The sequence below is a fragment of the Miscanthus floridulus genome, chromosome 17 (genome assembly GCF_019320115.1).
Source record: "Miscanthus floridulus cultivar M001 chromosome 17, ASM1932011v1, whole genome shotgun sequence".
Lineage (NCBI taxonomy): Eukaryota > Viridiplantae > Streptophyta > Magnoliopsida > Poales > Poaceae > Miscanthus > Miscanthus floridulus.
In genome coordinates this window covers 102,349,335-102,365,904 of record NC_089596.1, presented here as the reverse complement: position 1 = coordinate 102,365,904, position 16,570 = coordinate 102,349,335, and the positions used below count along the sequence as shown (strand labels likewise).

The window sequence follows — 16,570 nt, the reverse complement described above, 5'->3', positions numbered from 1 at the left end:
ACTCCACCGCTTGCCCACGTCGTCTCCGCTGCCATCATCACTAATCCAATTATCTTATTCTTATTTACCGATCAACTACCCCGCTACCGGCACCTCCTAACTAGCCTCTTCCACCGCCTGCGACCGCTATCACCGTTGATCTCCCCAAAGCTCCCTTTACATCCGTAGAACATAAAAACCCACGGCCTCAAAACTCTAACCACTTCCTGGCTTAGGATCGGCAAATACGACTCGTCGGAGGAGGTTCGGGGTATTCGGATCTAGTTTATTGGTCAATGGTCATCGTCACAAACCTCGGGCCCTTAGCAGCCATGGATTTGACGGGGAGAGAGAGGCGAGGAACACGGATGAAGGAACATGAAGCACGGCAAGTGTAGACTGGCTCGGAGATAAAGCAGCAAAATATATTGACTGAACGCAATAAAAAAATAGGCACTTGAAATATAGAAAAAGTGCACGGAGTACTTTCTTTCCTCGTCCCAACCAATCCAAGCTTTGTACACAGTATTCAAAAAAAAAAAAAAAGCTTTGTACAGTCGTACCACACCATTCCTACAGTCACGATCGTGAAAGTTCCACTTCGACCAGCCCCCGGGTCCCACGGACCACGACGGCTGGCCAGACCCGCAGAAGATCGAGTGGAGACTCGTCCACCGGTCGGGCATCCTTTGGTACGCGAAGCGCGGCCGCACACCGGGGCCCGCACCCCCCCGTAGGCCACAAACATTCCGCGCCCCACGCCACAGAAGATCCACCAACAGTTCTACTCATCGCACGAACGAGAACGAGGAACGCAGCCGCAACCACCCCCAACCTATGAACGCGCAGACCGCCGCGAGATTCACAACGCGCACGCACGAAATCCACACCACTCCAAGAACAGATCCACATCACTGCTCCCTTTCTTTCGTTGGCTGGTGAGCCTGACTCCTCCGCATCGAGGGAAAAAAGGATACTACTACTACTCCCAGCGGAACGGAAGAGCATCAAACGCCAGCAGCAGCAGCAAGGCAATAATAAAAGTCGGAGGCATCAAATCCAAAAGGTTTTTATTAGCATGGAAGCGATCCAAACCCCTGACCAATTCGGGAGGAGGAGTTGCATCTGTGACCTCCCCTGTTGCTCCTCTTCCTCATCGCGGTCGCGCGCGCCCGCGTCCCTATTACTCTCCGCGTCTGGGTTGGGGCGCGTCCACCGATCCTGTTCTACTTCGCGTTTGCGCTGCGACGTTACCTGTTCCACTCGTTGGTGGAATTCGTGGCGCGGATCGAGCCGCGCGCCGGGCGGGACTCGCTTCGGGCTCGGTGCCTGTGTATTTATTGGGGAAATCGCCGTAGCGTGTGATTAGGTTTGTTGTTGTTGTTCTTCTGTGTGGTCTGGTCTTCGCGTGCTGTGTTTTGTTGTCTCGTGGAGGCGAATCTAGGGTTACGGTCGTCGGTGATGGAGTCCTCCGACGACGGGGGCTCCGGTCCGCCGGCAGCGGTGGGGATGGAAAGTCCCGGCCCTTCGTCGGCCCCCGTGGCTGCCGTTGGCGGTGCGAGTAGCGCACCTGGCGCGTCTGGATCCGGGGGGAAGCCGCCGGTGAAGCGCGTCATGAAGACGCCCTACCAGCTGGAGGTTCTCGAGAGGACGTATGCAGGTTCGTCGGCTACTGATGATTCTGAATGTTCTGGGGGTTTGTTTTTGCGAGCTTTTGATTGAATTGTGCGTGTGGTTTTCATGGGGATTTTGTTTGCGCAGAGGATTCGTACCCAAACGAGACGAAGCGGGCGGAGCTGTCGGTGCAGTTGAACCTCACAGACAGGCAGCTGCAGATGTGGTTCTGCCACCGCCGGCTCAAGGACCGGAAACCGCCGGCCAAGAGGCAACTGAGGGACGAGGAGGTTAGCGTCCCAGTCATAGCGCCGCCGCCGCCTCCATTGCTGCCCAGCGAGATGATATTGGGGACTGTTGGAACCTATGGTGAGCAGCTGCCGCCCTATTCCAGGAGAGGGCCTGGCCGGTCATCGGCTGTGCCTAGGCTATCTGTGCCGGAGATTGGGAGGAGATACTATGAGCCACCACAAGTTATGCTGCCTCACATGGCACCAGTGCACCTTACGCAAGCGGAGCATCGGGTGATCGATTCTGTAGAATCACTTATAGGGGAACCTTTGAGGGATGATGGGCCAGTGCTTGGTATTGAATTTGATCCACTTCCTCCTGGTGCATTTGGCGCACCTATCGGTAAGAACCTTGTGCTCATGATGCGTTATATTTGATGCCTTAATATATATTTTTCAAATCAATTTACAATACATACATAAGACCGATTTAGAAGCCTATTGTGTAGACCTATCAAGCTCACCCAACTGTCATTCAAATATTTTTATTATTAAATGTAGTGGATATAGACTCAGATTTATATTTTACTATGTCTTTTTATAACGTTGGAAAATTTCGACGCAGATTGTTTTGTGGAGTCTGAAATCTGAATTGTTGCCAATGTATTCTTGCCATATTTACATTATGCTGATTTACTTTCTGCTATTTATTTTGAATGTTTTGGAGCAGTTCCTGAGCCACCAAAGCAATCCTTCCGATCATATGAGACCAAGATGTTTTCTGGGCATGATCCCAAACCCATGAAGGTATGCATTAGTTTGCTTGCAGACAAATGCTTGTTTTTTTTACCACTTCATTCATCCACTCCTTGTCTTTGAATAGATGACATAAATAGAGACTCTATCCATTTTTCTATGTGTTGTTTCCATCAATCTGCCTTCTCATAGGGATTCTTTTCACTGGAATAGTGGCTGCAGTTTGCAGGCATTTTCCGTAAGCCAAGGCTGTGCAATCGTGTTTTTGTTCTAATAAGATATGGCTGTAATGGTATTCGAGTCATGCGCTGCTGTGTTGCATGTTTTATTCATTTCATGCATATTGTTGCATTGAAGGAATGGACACCATATGTGCATGCTCTCTTTATAGAGCATAGTCTTTTCGTTAGATTTGTTACTGTACAATGGTTTCATGATTATACTATATACTTTATCACACTTCATGGATTTGCATTGTTCGGAGTTTTTGAGTTCTAATCTATCTCTTCTTGTCCGCTGCTTTTTGTTCTGGATGAGGTTATTGTTTTCTTAAATAATCCAATCATGGATCGGTTTAAACTTTAAAATCTGTTTCCCCTTTGTAGGCTTCGGCATTCTTGCCTACCACAGACCCTTTACTTCCAAATACAGGGAAACGAAAGTCCTTGGTTGGGCCTTCTCATCTTGGCTCACAGGCAGTACATGAGTACCAGTTTCTTCCTGAGCAGCCAAGTGACACATATGAGAGGGCAAGCCAGTCGCGCTTCTATGATGCTCCAGCAGAGGCGTCAAATTTGAGGGTAGCTCCTCTGTCTACAGGTTCACGCTTTCTACATGGACTTGAGCAGGCACCTGGCTATACGTTTCACAGTCAATCATCTGGTTCTAGCCATTTGGCTCAACGTGGCAGATCGCCCATTGCATCGGCATTGACAGATCATGAGGGGGCTTTGTCAAATATTAATGTTAGCCCAGCTCCAATCCACGGCCAATTTGGCACCCCTCAAGTTCCCGGATTCGAAAGCTCCCTCGCATCCTCTGAAAGAATGGGATATCATGATGATGATACATATCGTGTGGACAGAAAGCGCAAGGTATGTTCTCGCTGCATTTGTGGATATATTCTTTTTCTTCTTTTGTATTATTACGTTTTGATATAATGTTATCTTTGTCTAACGTTACTTCAGCATAATGAGGAAGCTAAGATTGCTAGGGAGGTTGAGGCTCATGAAAAGAGAATCAGAAAGGAGCTTGAGAAGCAAGATCTGCTGAACAGAAAGGTCTTCCTTAGTTGCACTAAGAAAGTTCATGCATACCTTTCATGATGCATTATTAAATTTTTTCCGTATTTCTGCAGAGAGAAGAACAAATGCGGAGGGAAACAGAGAGACTTGATCGTGAGAGACGTAAGGAAGAGGAGAGGTTGATGCGTGAAAGACAGAGGGAAGAAGAGAAATTGCAAAGGGAACAAAGACGTGAACACAAGCGTATGGAGAAGTTTATGCAGAAACAATCTATAAGAGTAAGTTCGCTAGTTTCTGCAGCCTTTATTTGTAATACAAATTGAGTAAGCTGCAGACTTTTAAGTCTAGTACGCTGGCACTGTTTAGTTCACAATTTGTTGCATGCACAGGCTGAAAAACTAAAACAAAAAGAGGAGCTTCGACGAGAGAAAGAAGCTGCAAAGCAGAAGGCTGCTAATGAGAGGGCTACAGCACGTAGAATCGCGCGAGAGAGTATGGAACTGATGGAAGATGAGCGCTTAGAACTATTAGAACTGGCCTCTTGTAGTAAAGGGCTGCTCTCGATGGTTTCTCTTGATAGTGACACATTACAGCAGCTTGATTCATTTAGAGGTACACTCCACATTCATGGATCTGTGCTTCTGGACCACGTACACTGCTTGATGTGATTTAAGAAATTTTGATTTCTCCTTTTGCAGGAATGCTGGGAAAGTTTCCTCCTGAAACTGTGAGACTAAAGGTGCCTTTTTCAATAAAACCATGGGCAGCTTCCGAGGATATTATTGGAAACCTTTTGATGGTACCTCCTGATCTTTAGAATGTGCATTTTCCCCTTTGGAAACAATGAGTGGTTATGAAAAGCTTTATAATTTTCGACATAGCTCTTTCTGTAAGAAAGTACTTCCCTTCCTAAGATAAGATTATTCAGTGGACAGAAACTAGAATACAGAAGTTCAATAGGCCTATTGATGTCTCTGTTTTGTCCTTTTTGAAAGTACATTTTTCTGTTGCTGTGATTTATGATTCTATTGGATCATGTATTCTCCTTGTGTTGCTACTTTTTGGCTATCCTGCTACTGCATCATGGAATTTGCGTATCTTAAGAGTGTATCACGTCTTAGAATTTATTCGTTTATGTTTCTAATAGAACGTGTTGTTGATGAAATCCAGGTTTGGAAGTTTTTTGTTACCTTTGGTGATGTTCTTGGGCTTCCATCATTCACATTGGATGAGTTCGTGCAGGCTCTTCATGATTATGTAAGTTCTTGATATAGCATATCATGTTGAAGGTAGTCTTGATATGATGACATGATGCTGGTTCATTTTATATCTTGATGACAACTAGGACAGGGACATGGTCCTAGGCTTTTTCATTTGTACCATCTACTTGTTTCATTGAGTAAAGATATCAGCATATTATGATGTCATGCACTGTCTCATTTAACTCCCGTGAGTGATATAATTTACATTTCCTTTTCCATACTAAACTAAAATTTGATTGTTGGATCATGACTGTTTTATCATATCTTTGAACCTTTTCTTATACCATTTCATGGATTTAGATGTGTGCCATAACCAATTCTTCTTCTTATTCATCTGATAGGATTCAAGGCTCTTAGGTGAATTGCATGTTGCTCTGCTGAAATCTATCATTAAAGATATTGAGGATGTTGCCCGGACTCCGTCAGTTGCTTTAGGCATAAATCAGAGCAGTTCTGCTAATCCTGGAGGTGGCCACCCACAAATTGTTGAAGGGGTATGTGTTCAGAATTTCTGGTTCTCTAAAACGTTCTTTTTTGAAGGATAGTGATGATTTTTTAATGAAAAAACATTTCTTGTTTAGGCGTATGCTTGGGGCATCAACATACTTAACTGGCAGCGCCACTTGAACTTTCTTACATGGCCTGAAATATTGCGCCAATTTGGTTTATGTGCTGGTTTCGGGCCTCAGTTAAAGAAAAGCGATGCTGAAATTGTCCATCATCGCGACGATAACGAGGTATTGTTTCCGTTGTGAACCTCGATTCATTGTCTTCAAGACAAACCTTTGACAGTTACTTTTTCTACATCCTATAATAGCAGGATATGTCAAACATATAATGATCTGAGAGTATGTTTCTCTTGTCTATAGTAGGTGTAAAAGTTAATGTACGCATTCTTAAACGGTAGCTATTTGTGAATGGGTGTCTGTGGGGTGGGGTGGGGTGGGGGTTAGACATTCATACTGCTTGTATTTTAGGCATCTGGAATCACCATGTTGAGGGGCATCATAAAATTGTGGATAGGCGAAATATAGTGAACTCACTGAAATATTATAAACGGTTATATAATTCTGGCTTATTTTAATGTCATTGTTTTTATGTATTAATTTGTTTTGTTGAAAACATGTGAAATTAGTGCTTCAAGGCTTAATTAGCATATCTTCCTGGACTGATAAGCAGACAAGTCTTCATTTGGTCCATGGGTGATAATTGACGGACTAGATTGTCCACTCGATTTTACATGGCCAAAATGTGATCCCATGCAGAGGGAAGGTGTAATTGGACGATGCCGCTGGCATCTGCTAGCTAGAAAACTACCATTTTATGAGAGACTCATATATACTATACACATTACTGTTTGGATTCTTAAAGCTGACTAGAGACTTGTATCTGTGCCTTAAGGATTTAGGTCTTAAATGGGTTTGTTAGCACTTCCAGGGAATGAATAGGTGTTAAGTGGATCACCAGTAGTAGCAGGGCTATGGTAAGAAAGGTTTTGGGTTAATTTACTTGAAATCGACTGGATTCAATTTTAAGTAGAGGTGTATGTGTTCCATTCATGGCAATTCAAAAAAGTATAGCTGCATCTTGCATATTTGCAGCAGACTTGTTTTTTAAACTGTTTCATTTTGCTGTTCGTATAAACAAGATGGAAATTTCCCAAAATATCTAATCAATTCGTGTTTTTTTTTTATGAAAGGGCCGTAATGGTGTAGATGTCATTTCCATTCTGCGAAATGGTTCAGCGGCCGTAAAGGCTGCTGCTTTAATGAAAGAAAGAGGGTATACTAATCGTCGCAGGTCTCGACACCGTCTGACACCTGGAACAGTAAAGTTTGCTGCTTTCCATGTACTGTCACTTGAAGGGAGCAAAGGTCTCACGATATTGGAAGTCGCAGAAAAGATCCAGGTATATCCCCATCAAACAAATTTCTAGATTGTACTGACCTGTTATTTCTAATGGAACATATTTTGGTTTGTTCTTTTTTCTCTTCAGAAATCTGGACTGAGAGACCTTACAACAAGTAAGACACCAGAGGCATCTATATCTGCAGCATTGTCGAGAGACACTAAGCTTTTTGAAAGAACGGCACCTTCGACATATTGTGTTAAAACTCCTTACAGAAAGGACCCAGATGACTCTGAGGCTGTGTTGTCAGCAGCACGTGAAAAAATCAGGGTGTTTCAGAATGCGCTTTCGGAGTGTGAAGAAGTGGAGAAGGACGTGGATGAGGCTGAAAGGGATGAGGATTCTGAATGTGATGATGCTGATGATGACGCTGATGGTGATGACGTGAATATTGAGGACAAGGATGCTAAGTCTCCCCTAGTTGGAGCTCAATATGGTGCACAAAGTACAGTAGTTGGTGACATAAAGAAAGAATCAAACAGTGTGATGAACACATCAGTGTCACCAAGCATTCAGATTAAATCTAGTGAAAGTTTACCATTGCATACTTTAGACAGTAAAGCAAGTAGTTCAACTGATCCAGAAGTTGGAGGTGATGCTAAGGACACTGAGATAGACGAAAGTAACCAAGGGGAGTCCTGGGTACAGGGGCTAGCTGAGGGTGACTACTGTGATCTTAGTGTGGACGAACGCCTCAATGCTTTGGTTGCGCTTATTGGTGTTGCCACTGAAGGAAATTCTATCCGTGCAATTCTGGAGGTAATGTTTCTATTATGATTTTGTTATCTTGCTATTTTCCCATTGAACATCATCTGAATAAGAGACTTTACAGGAACGCCTTGAAGCAGCAAGTGCTTTAAAAAAACAAATGTGGGCTGAGGCACAACTTGATAAGAGGCGTACAAGGGACGACTTTACTAGTAAGACACAGTATGATTCTTGTGTGGGTATTAAGGTTGATACAGATCAAGAAAATGCTGCTGAAAGTACCCTTACGCCAGTGCATAACCCTATTAAAAACAATAACGGAAATGCCAGTTTGACGAACAATGATTTGCTTGTTGACAAGCAGAACCAGCTTATTACTGGTGATGTATTTCATCAGCGGAATGGTGTAAGCCGAGAATTGAGTACTAACCCCGAAAGCTTGTCTGTTCAGCAATATGCTTCATCTGAGAAAACTAGATCTCAGTTGAAATCCTTCATAGGTCACAAGGCAGAACAGCTTTACGTGTACAGATCGCTACCCCTTGGACAAGATCGGAGACGGAACCGGTATTGGCAGTTTTCTGCATCTTCATCATCCTATGACCCTGGTTCAGGAAGAATCTTTTTTGAATCTAGAGATGGATACTGGAGGGTCATTGATTCATCTGAGGTAGTTGTTTCCTCAAAACAATCTTAGTCGCAATTTCACCAGCTAATATTCTCAATAAGAGGTCTCTAAAATAGAGTAGTTCAACTGATGATTCTTGATCTTTCAATGTGTTAATTCGTTTGTATTTTATGTAACCTCTGGGAGCTATTTAGATCTAGTTTGAACGGCGGGAACTGCAATCTTAGACACTAGATCAACTTTGAATGGTGGGGATTATGGATTTATGGTGTTTGTTTTCTTCTTAGAAGGTCAAAGGTATAACATTGAAGTTGGATCAATCAGGGGTTGTGGTATTTGATAGCTGACAAGAGCCATCTATATTTTGTTGAAATGCTTAGAGTAGTTGTCAACTTGTCATTCTCTTATTTTAAGTTTGCTTCTTATTTGATATTATAAAATGCTTCACTTTTAAGATTTTGTGCTTGTTTGTCCATGTCGTGTTAGGCAGTAGGCACAACGTTTGGGTCATATTACTGGCATTTAGCACTATTTCATTGGGAAACCAGTGTTTCCGCTGGTTATGAAATTATATGTGCCTAGTTTTGTTTATTCCAGATAGTTATGATTCATACGAGATTCTGAATGTCTTTTAATATCTGATTCCTTGTTGGTTGTGCCCTTGAAGATTACTGTTCATAGGGTTTTGAATTGTTGGCAGTAACCGCAGATATATCTCATTCAGTTCCTAGCAAAACCTGTTAGTAAGTAGACTATTGAACACACATAGTGAGTGGTTACTAAGTTAGCTTGACTGACTTCATGATGTAGAGATCCTGTTGTACTGGTGCTTTAACGTGATTTCTGATTAAAAATGCAGGCGTTTGAAGCTTTGGTAGCTTCCCTTGATACTCGTGGCATCCGTGAGTCACATCTGCACTCAATGTTGCAAAGTATCGAGCCAACTTTTAAGGAAGCTGTTGAGAGGAAAAAGTGTGCTAGTTTAGAACACACAACTGGACGGACTTTGAAAAATGGAAGTAATGAAAGTCTAAACTGCAACAATGAGTTTGGAAGTCCATGCAGTACCCTTTCTGGTGTTGCTTCTGATAATCTTATGGCATATTCAGATACTTTCAAGATAGAGATTGGGCGCAATGAAGCCGAGAAAAATTCTATCTCGAAAAGGGCTTCCATGTTTCTGAAATGGATGTGGAGAGAGTGCTACGGTCACCAATCCACATACGCCATGAGATATGGAAAGAAGTGGTGCCCTGAGTTGATTCAATCTTGTGACCATTGCTACCAGATATTCTTAGCTGAAGAAAGGCACTGTTCTTCTTGCCACAAGACATTCAAACCCATTCACAATTTCTTGGAGCACTCATCACAATGTGAAGAAAAACAGAGAACGGATCCTAATTGGAAGACACAAATTGTGGACTTTTCTGTACCTGTAGGATTGAGATTGCTGAGGCTGCTCTTAGCTACCATTGAGGTAAAGTGACATTTTTATGGTCATTCATTAGTGACGTTTATTTTGTTTGTTGCAAAAAATGCTGTTTGTGTGATTTGTTAGATTGCGTGTTACAGGCTTCAGTACCGGCAGAAGCTCTCCTATCTTTTTGGACGGATGGGTATCGAAAATCTTGGGGTGTGAAGTTGTATTCTGCATCATCTGCTGAAGAAGTCTTGCAGGTTGTATTTCATGTTTTTTTTGCTATCTTTGTTTGCTGTATAATTCCAGTGGCGGAGTCTGGAAAGGATTAGAGAAGATACCATTTTATAACAAGACCAAAGGAAAGAGGGGCCCAAATTAGTATTTTCTTGGCAATTGAATGGTGAAATTGAGTACTAGTAGTACTTTCAAAAAAATTCTTTTGACGAGGTGGCCCATGGGCCACCTTGGCCCTTTTGAACTAACACCACTGTATACGGCTATTACTAAGTTGTTACTATATTGAACTTCCACCACTGTATACACCACTATATATGCTTATGAACCGACTTGGATAGCTATTGTGTAAGAGGAGAATTAGCATGGTTTAAGAAGCCTGATTTTAATTTATCATCAAAGTTTATGTATAAATTTTGTGTTCGTATCTAAATCCTGCCATGTCATATTTCTGCAGATGCTTAGTGTGCTGGAAGGTGCAATAAAGCGAGATTACTTATCATCTAACTTTGAAACGACAACTGAGTTGCTTAATTCAAAAACACAAGATGCTACCCAGAATTCAGTTGGAGGTTCTGCATCTGCCACTGTACTTCCATGGGTTCCTGATACTATCGCTGCTGTCGCCTTAAGATTGTTAGACTTGGATACTTCCATCTCATACACACTTCCTCCAAAGTTGGGTTCAAATAAGGAGCAAGAAGCTGGAGATTTCATGGTGAGCCCTATGGCTTATTATTATTGCATCAAAAGACTAGTGGTGACTACATGTGGTAATTGATCCTCTTGATCTACTGTCTGGATCAGTTACATGATTTTGTTTCTTTTTTCACTGTGCAGAAGCTTCCACCGAGATATCCTTCTATTAGTAAGAACAAACAAGAAATAGAACAGTTCAGACCTATTGGTTTTGATCAACAGGATGGAGCGTTGCTAACTAACAGCAATGGTCGTAGAGGTAGAGGTCGTGGACGGGGAGGTAGAGGAGGTGGCAGGGGAGGTAGATCTCGTGGTCGTGGTGGTAGGATTCCCAGGGGTATTGTCAGCTCTTCCAGGATTCAGTTCAGGGATGACAATAGTGTGCCCTATGGGAGAGCCCCTCGAAAGAATGCACGCGGTGGGCGTAACCGTGGCCGTGGCCGTGGACTTCGAACTGTTAGACCTCGGCAACCATCTGAGCTCAGTGCCAGATCAATTCCAAAGGCAAACCTATTGGGCAGCTTTAGTATGTTAAGTAAGGCAAATCACACTGGCACTATGCATTCTCCTGAGAGCTCAGGTGCAGAAGAGTGGGCCTTGGAGAGAAGGGAATATGTCAAGGATGATGACGACAATTCGGTCTCTCAATCCGATGAGTCAGAGGAGGAAAATGGTGAGCCTATGAACGAGGAATATGATGAGCAGATTTCAGTCTATCCAAGGGACATTTCAGAGTCCAGCCCTGTACAAATGATGGATGATGCGAGTGACGATAACGATGAGGATGCTGAAGGAGATGAGGGTGAGGAGGATGGAGAGGACTATGAAGCTGAAGATCCTGCTGGTGATGAGGATGACGACGTTGAGATGGGTGGGGATGATGACATTCGGGACGACGACGATGACGATGGTGGAGATGGAGCAGCCAACGCAGATGAGGATGAAGGTGATACATCATCATATTCTTCAGAGTATAGTGAATGATGAGAGTGTATTGAAGTTGTGCAGGCTTGTGGTAAATGATGTAACGGAGGCTTTGGTGGGCTCACCAACACTAATGCTGAGTTGACAAACTATTTAAGAGGCTGCCAGTTCGAAACTGTGTTGTGGCTCGTTATTAGATAGAAGCCAGTCAACATTAGAAGATCGGCCTTGTACATGAATCAGGTCATTTGTGGTGTATACATACATACCAATTACCATAAGTTGAAAAGAAGGGTCCAATCAGCTGTCTGTTTTTTGTTCTTCAGCTACTTTTTTTTTCATTGTTATACATTGGAAGCGTTCTCTTACGGTTGTCACAAGCTTTGCATATAACAGTATACTCCGCACGACCCCAATACTCGAGGAAGACCATAGCTGTTCGGTTGATTGTTTTTGAGGCCGATAAGTTGGCTGATGTTGATTTGGTATATGAGAAAAACATTGTACCATAGCTGATAAGTTCAAGCGAACACGGTATTAAACACTGTACTATGGCTGATAAGTTTAAACGAATAGGGTATTAAACACTGTACCATGCTGGTAAGTTTAAGTGAACATGGTATTAGCTCAAACTATCAGCACCAACCCTAATACTCACAAGCTTACATCTTCCTGATCTTAGCTGTGCTTTGAGGATGAATCAGATGATGACTTATCGTAGTTACAGAGTCATGGTTGGTCCAGTAATTCGTCATGAACTCTTAAAATGTGAACCTCTATCTGTGCCTGAAATCGAATCCTTACTGCAACCATTTGCCATGATTTTAAACTTTTGGTTACTTTGGTGTTTCGCGCCTGTGTTCCATCTTTTCATTGAGATGTTATGATCATAGATTAGATTCCAGTGGCTGAGTATTCCTGTTATGATTGTTGAATGATGATTTGCACTGGCTCGGTCGCTCAAATCTACCGTCGCAAGTTTGTTCGGTTTGTTGGATGCTAAGGGGAGGGGCTTATTTGCTTGCTTCACATTTCACAACGATGAACCTCATGTAAGAGAGTTCATCAACTTCAGTTCGTTTGCTTTACTTTCTTTTACCACGGAGTAAAAATTTCAGTAAACCGTCAGTTTTACAGTTGGTCTGAATTGAAATAGGGCGTCGACGCAACTTGCAACTGGCACTGCAAACATGCAACACATTAGCAGGAGCACCCACAAGCCATCCGAAAATTAAAAAGGCAGCATCCATCCTTTTTTTTTGACAACATCAGCATCCATCCTTGATTCCTTGTCACCTGCACAGTTGCACTGTTGCACAAGTCCAGAACGACATAGCAGAGCACGCACCACTTTGCAAAAGTGACCAGCGCCAATTTTAGTCCAACGAAGGGAGTCGTCGAAAATTAGTGGCTGCATATGCCGCTGTCTGCGTTTGCGTCTCGCTCTCGGCTCGCGCTCACCGGCATCTGCGAGCGTGGAGCCGTGGAGGAGCGCGTTGCTGCTGTTAGCCTGCAGTGCAGCGCGGTATGAGGTGGCGATGGCCGATGGACCTGCTTGCCATGAGCCCACGAGCTGCCTCAACCAAATTAGGCCCAAACGTAACACCACCTTGGATAATCTTTTACTTGACGAATTTCGCACCATGCTCTCCGGCGTCACATTTTGCCACGTCTCCGGCATCAAAGGTGGCCACGTCATCTATATTTTCTTCACCGTTTGATCGAATTCGAGGTACATCTACAACCATTGATTCCTTTGCATGTGCAGCCACTAATCTAGAAAGTACGTCATATGTCCAGAACAGGCGTAACCGCGGTCGTGCATAGGCTTGGGTTCGCTGCCAGGAGCGCGCAAGTCTCCAACCCGCGCTACTCCCGCTGCGTCAACTGAGCCCAACGTCGCCCCCAGACCCCGGCAAGACCTACCTCCGATGTAAGCTCTGGCCATGACAGCGAGCATGCGCGAACAAGCCGCGCCGCCCGCCGGCGGCAGGCCTCTTCCATGGGGCACTCCTCCGGGACCTGATCACCTGACAGGCTGACACGTTTCACAGCGACGCAAGATTAAGATCATCCTCGAGCCGCGGTCGGCCGCCGCTGCAGCCCGACGCCCATGGATAAGCGCGGGCGCAGCCGCGCATAGGCACGCGGTACTCGCGGAGGTGAGCAGCGACCTGCTGATGGCCGGGAACAATCGAGGGCTTGCGTTGCTCGATCTGCAGACTGAGGGAAGAACCTCTCGACCAGATCGAGAGACGCGCGACAGCGGCTTGCTACAGTGGCAGGCTGACAGTGGCAGTAGCTCGATGCAAGGGCGCGGCAGATAGAAATGACATGGACGAGGCACACATACAGTACAGATTTGGCCCGGGAGCGAGCAAATCCAGCCGTGTTGCTGCTGCTCGATAAGTAACAAGATTTTGCACCAAAACTCCATGGTCTTCAGCATTAGGCTGCCAGCCTTTGATAATTTGATTAGTCGATCGATTCCATCCTTCAGTAGGCGCCAAAGGTTTGCATCCTTGTATTGCTTCAAAATTTTCCTCAATTAAATGTCCTGCTCTTGCACTTCCAATTTTGCTTTCTTCACAGTATGGCTCACTTCACTTTCAGATACCATACCATGTATGATGTATCCCTCTTCTTTATGTCATTGCTCTTATGTCTTTGGTTTCTAAATTGCATCTATAATAATTGACAAGCCACTTAATTAATTTTGCTGGCCCGAGCACAAATGTTTTCCCCAATAGGTAATTATCCTTTGATCTGTGTACATTTAAATAGTGTAATTTTGTTTTTGTTTTCCTTCTTTCTAGGCTGCTGCATACTTTTTCCACGGATTGATTCTTGATGAGGAAGAGACTGAAGTCCAAAGGGATGGCCATACCTACTGTGCAAGCATCAGAAGCATAGATGTATAGTTTTCAGCTTGTGCTACAAATGATCTGAATAAAACCATCTTTGCAAGCCCAAAATTGCAGACCTTGGATATCCCTTATTTCTATCGTTTTACCTGTATTCTTATGTTGAAATATGCTTCCAGAAAATCTACAATTGATGAATTTCTGAGATATGCTTTCATCACCTCCTTCAGCCCTTTTCCAGCATCGGTAACATAAAGTTTATTTTTTCAGTATCTCTGCACTTATATTTATCCATAATAGTGAAAACACCACTGGCCAAAGGTGGCGCGGCCCTGGGTTTTCTAGTTCCAGACGAAACTATGAGATCCTCCTGGTTCTGGCCCATCCCTGCCTTGGGCCCCTGGTCGTGCCGTGCGTGATCTTTCCATGGCTTTGTTCGCTCGAGCTTATAAGCCAGAATCAGCCATATTTTTTTTAACCATGGAACAATATTTTTCTCTCACAATAAATCAGTCCTACAAATCAGCCACAACAGAAATAAGTCCCGCCAAACAGAGCCCATGTTCCCACGCTCCAAGAAAGAAAACCAGAAGAGGCGCGCGCCCCCTGTCCGCCCTCCCCCAATCCGTTTGTTTCCCACGGCGCGAGAAAGAAACAAGACAACAACAGCTTGAGGGCTCCTCTCCCATTCCGATCATCAATTCGCCATCCACCGCCTACAACTCTTCTCCTCTCCACCATTGTCACGGAGTCACGCGCGCGTTCTCCTCTCTTCTCCCCTCCCACGAGTTCATCAGCCTGCTAAGGTAAGACCGTAAGAGGAATCGCCTCGACGTATCGATCGATTCATCAATCTGTGGCAGAACCGTCTAATCTAATGTCTCCCAGGAGTACTTGTCTTCCATTAGACACTAAATACTCAAGAGAGGGCACTAAACTACGTAGTTCCGTCGAGCACACCCCCAAGAGAGAACTAAAAAATCCATATTTTTCTAGCAGGATCGTAAATGAGAGGATAAAGCTTACAACATGCTTAACCATTTCTTACATCTCTTTTAATGCAACATCAGAGTATTACACCAATTGATTATAACAGCGGATTATACAATGTTATCAGAGTGTTTAGCGGAAACCAAAATTTAGGTAATGACAGTTCAAACGATACCATGAGGAGCATCTATATACATGGAATGATAACAGATTGTAATTCTTTCCTTTGTAAAACATTTTTGGGTGAAAGTTATAAATAACTCTATGTCCGCAACGTTAAGGAAATCTTCACTGAGCCCACCAGGAGGTTTCCGCACACAAGTGTCAGCTCTAGCATCCACCTATCACCTACAACAGGGTAGAACAAACCCTGAGTACTCAATTATACTCTATAAGACTTACCCGTCAGGAGTAAAGAAAAGACTCCAAGGATATGTAGGGTTATCTGGCTTGTGGGTTTATTGCATCTGCATGAGGCATTACTAAGCGTGTATCCTTATATTCAATTTTATTAGCAGTCACCATTAGTCCATTATCTAACCATTCTAGGTAAGCACATGTGCTACTTTCAAGCAGGTAATAAGCAGTCAGAACCATTTTATCATCTTTTATATTCCAGTTTTTACTACGGTGCTAGATCATAGCCAAGTCGTACCGTATCACAAGACGATTCACGAACCAATATATCCTAGCTGGGTACCCCAAAACACACGCCCCGCTCGTACCCCAGACACAAGCAAGACCAACCCACCACTCTTCTGTCAAGGGGTCCAGGTCCCCGTCCAAACTTGGGGCACCTGAGTCCCGGACTCAGTGTGGTGGTTAGACCTCCACCATTCCCGCCTCCAATCAGTCGATCCAGAAAGAGCCGAAACCTATGATAAGAGAGCAACGAGCCTTCCCACTCCTATAAGCAAGTATGTGCTCAGGATAATAAGTCTGTGACCTGACTAGAATCCAATGCAATAGACGGTCCTCAATCGACATAGGCAGAACAAATGCAATCCGAGCCTCGCTCGGTTACCTAACCAAGTCCAAATCCCAATCCAAAGTATGGTCCCGCCCGGTCTCCAATTATTATCCACATATATTCCATGTGAAAGTGTCGG

General features: G+C 44.0%; 1 protein-coding gene across 1 annotated transcript; it reads left to right on the top strand.

Annotated features, from left to right (window-relative positions):
- Window positions 1–778: 778 nt before the first annotated feature.
- LOC136518771 (homeobox-DDT domain protein RLT2-like) lies at window positions 779–11,932 on the top strand. The gene is made up of 18 exons (XM_066512464.1): window positions 779–1,639; window positions 1,741–2,226; window positions 2,554–2,630; window positions 3,185–3,673; window positions 3,767–3,859; window positions 3,937–4,101; window positions 4,213–4,435; window positions 4,522–4,622; window positions 4,994–5,080; window positions 5,427–5,579; window positions 5,667–5,822; window positions 6,785–6,994; window positions 7,082–7,753; window positions 7,827–8,372; window positions 9,190–9,807; window positions 9,903–10,007; window positions 10,442–10,702; window positions 10,825–11,932. Exons 1-18 carry the CDS (start codon window positions 1,441–1,443, stop codon window positions 11,665–11,667), a joined length of 5,484 nt encoding a protein of 1,827 aa, XP_066368561.1. The 5' UTR covers window positions 779–1,440; the 3' UTR covers window positions 11,668–11,932.
- The last annotated feature ends 4,638 nt before the right edge of the window (window positions 11,933–16,570 follow it).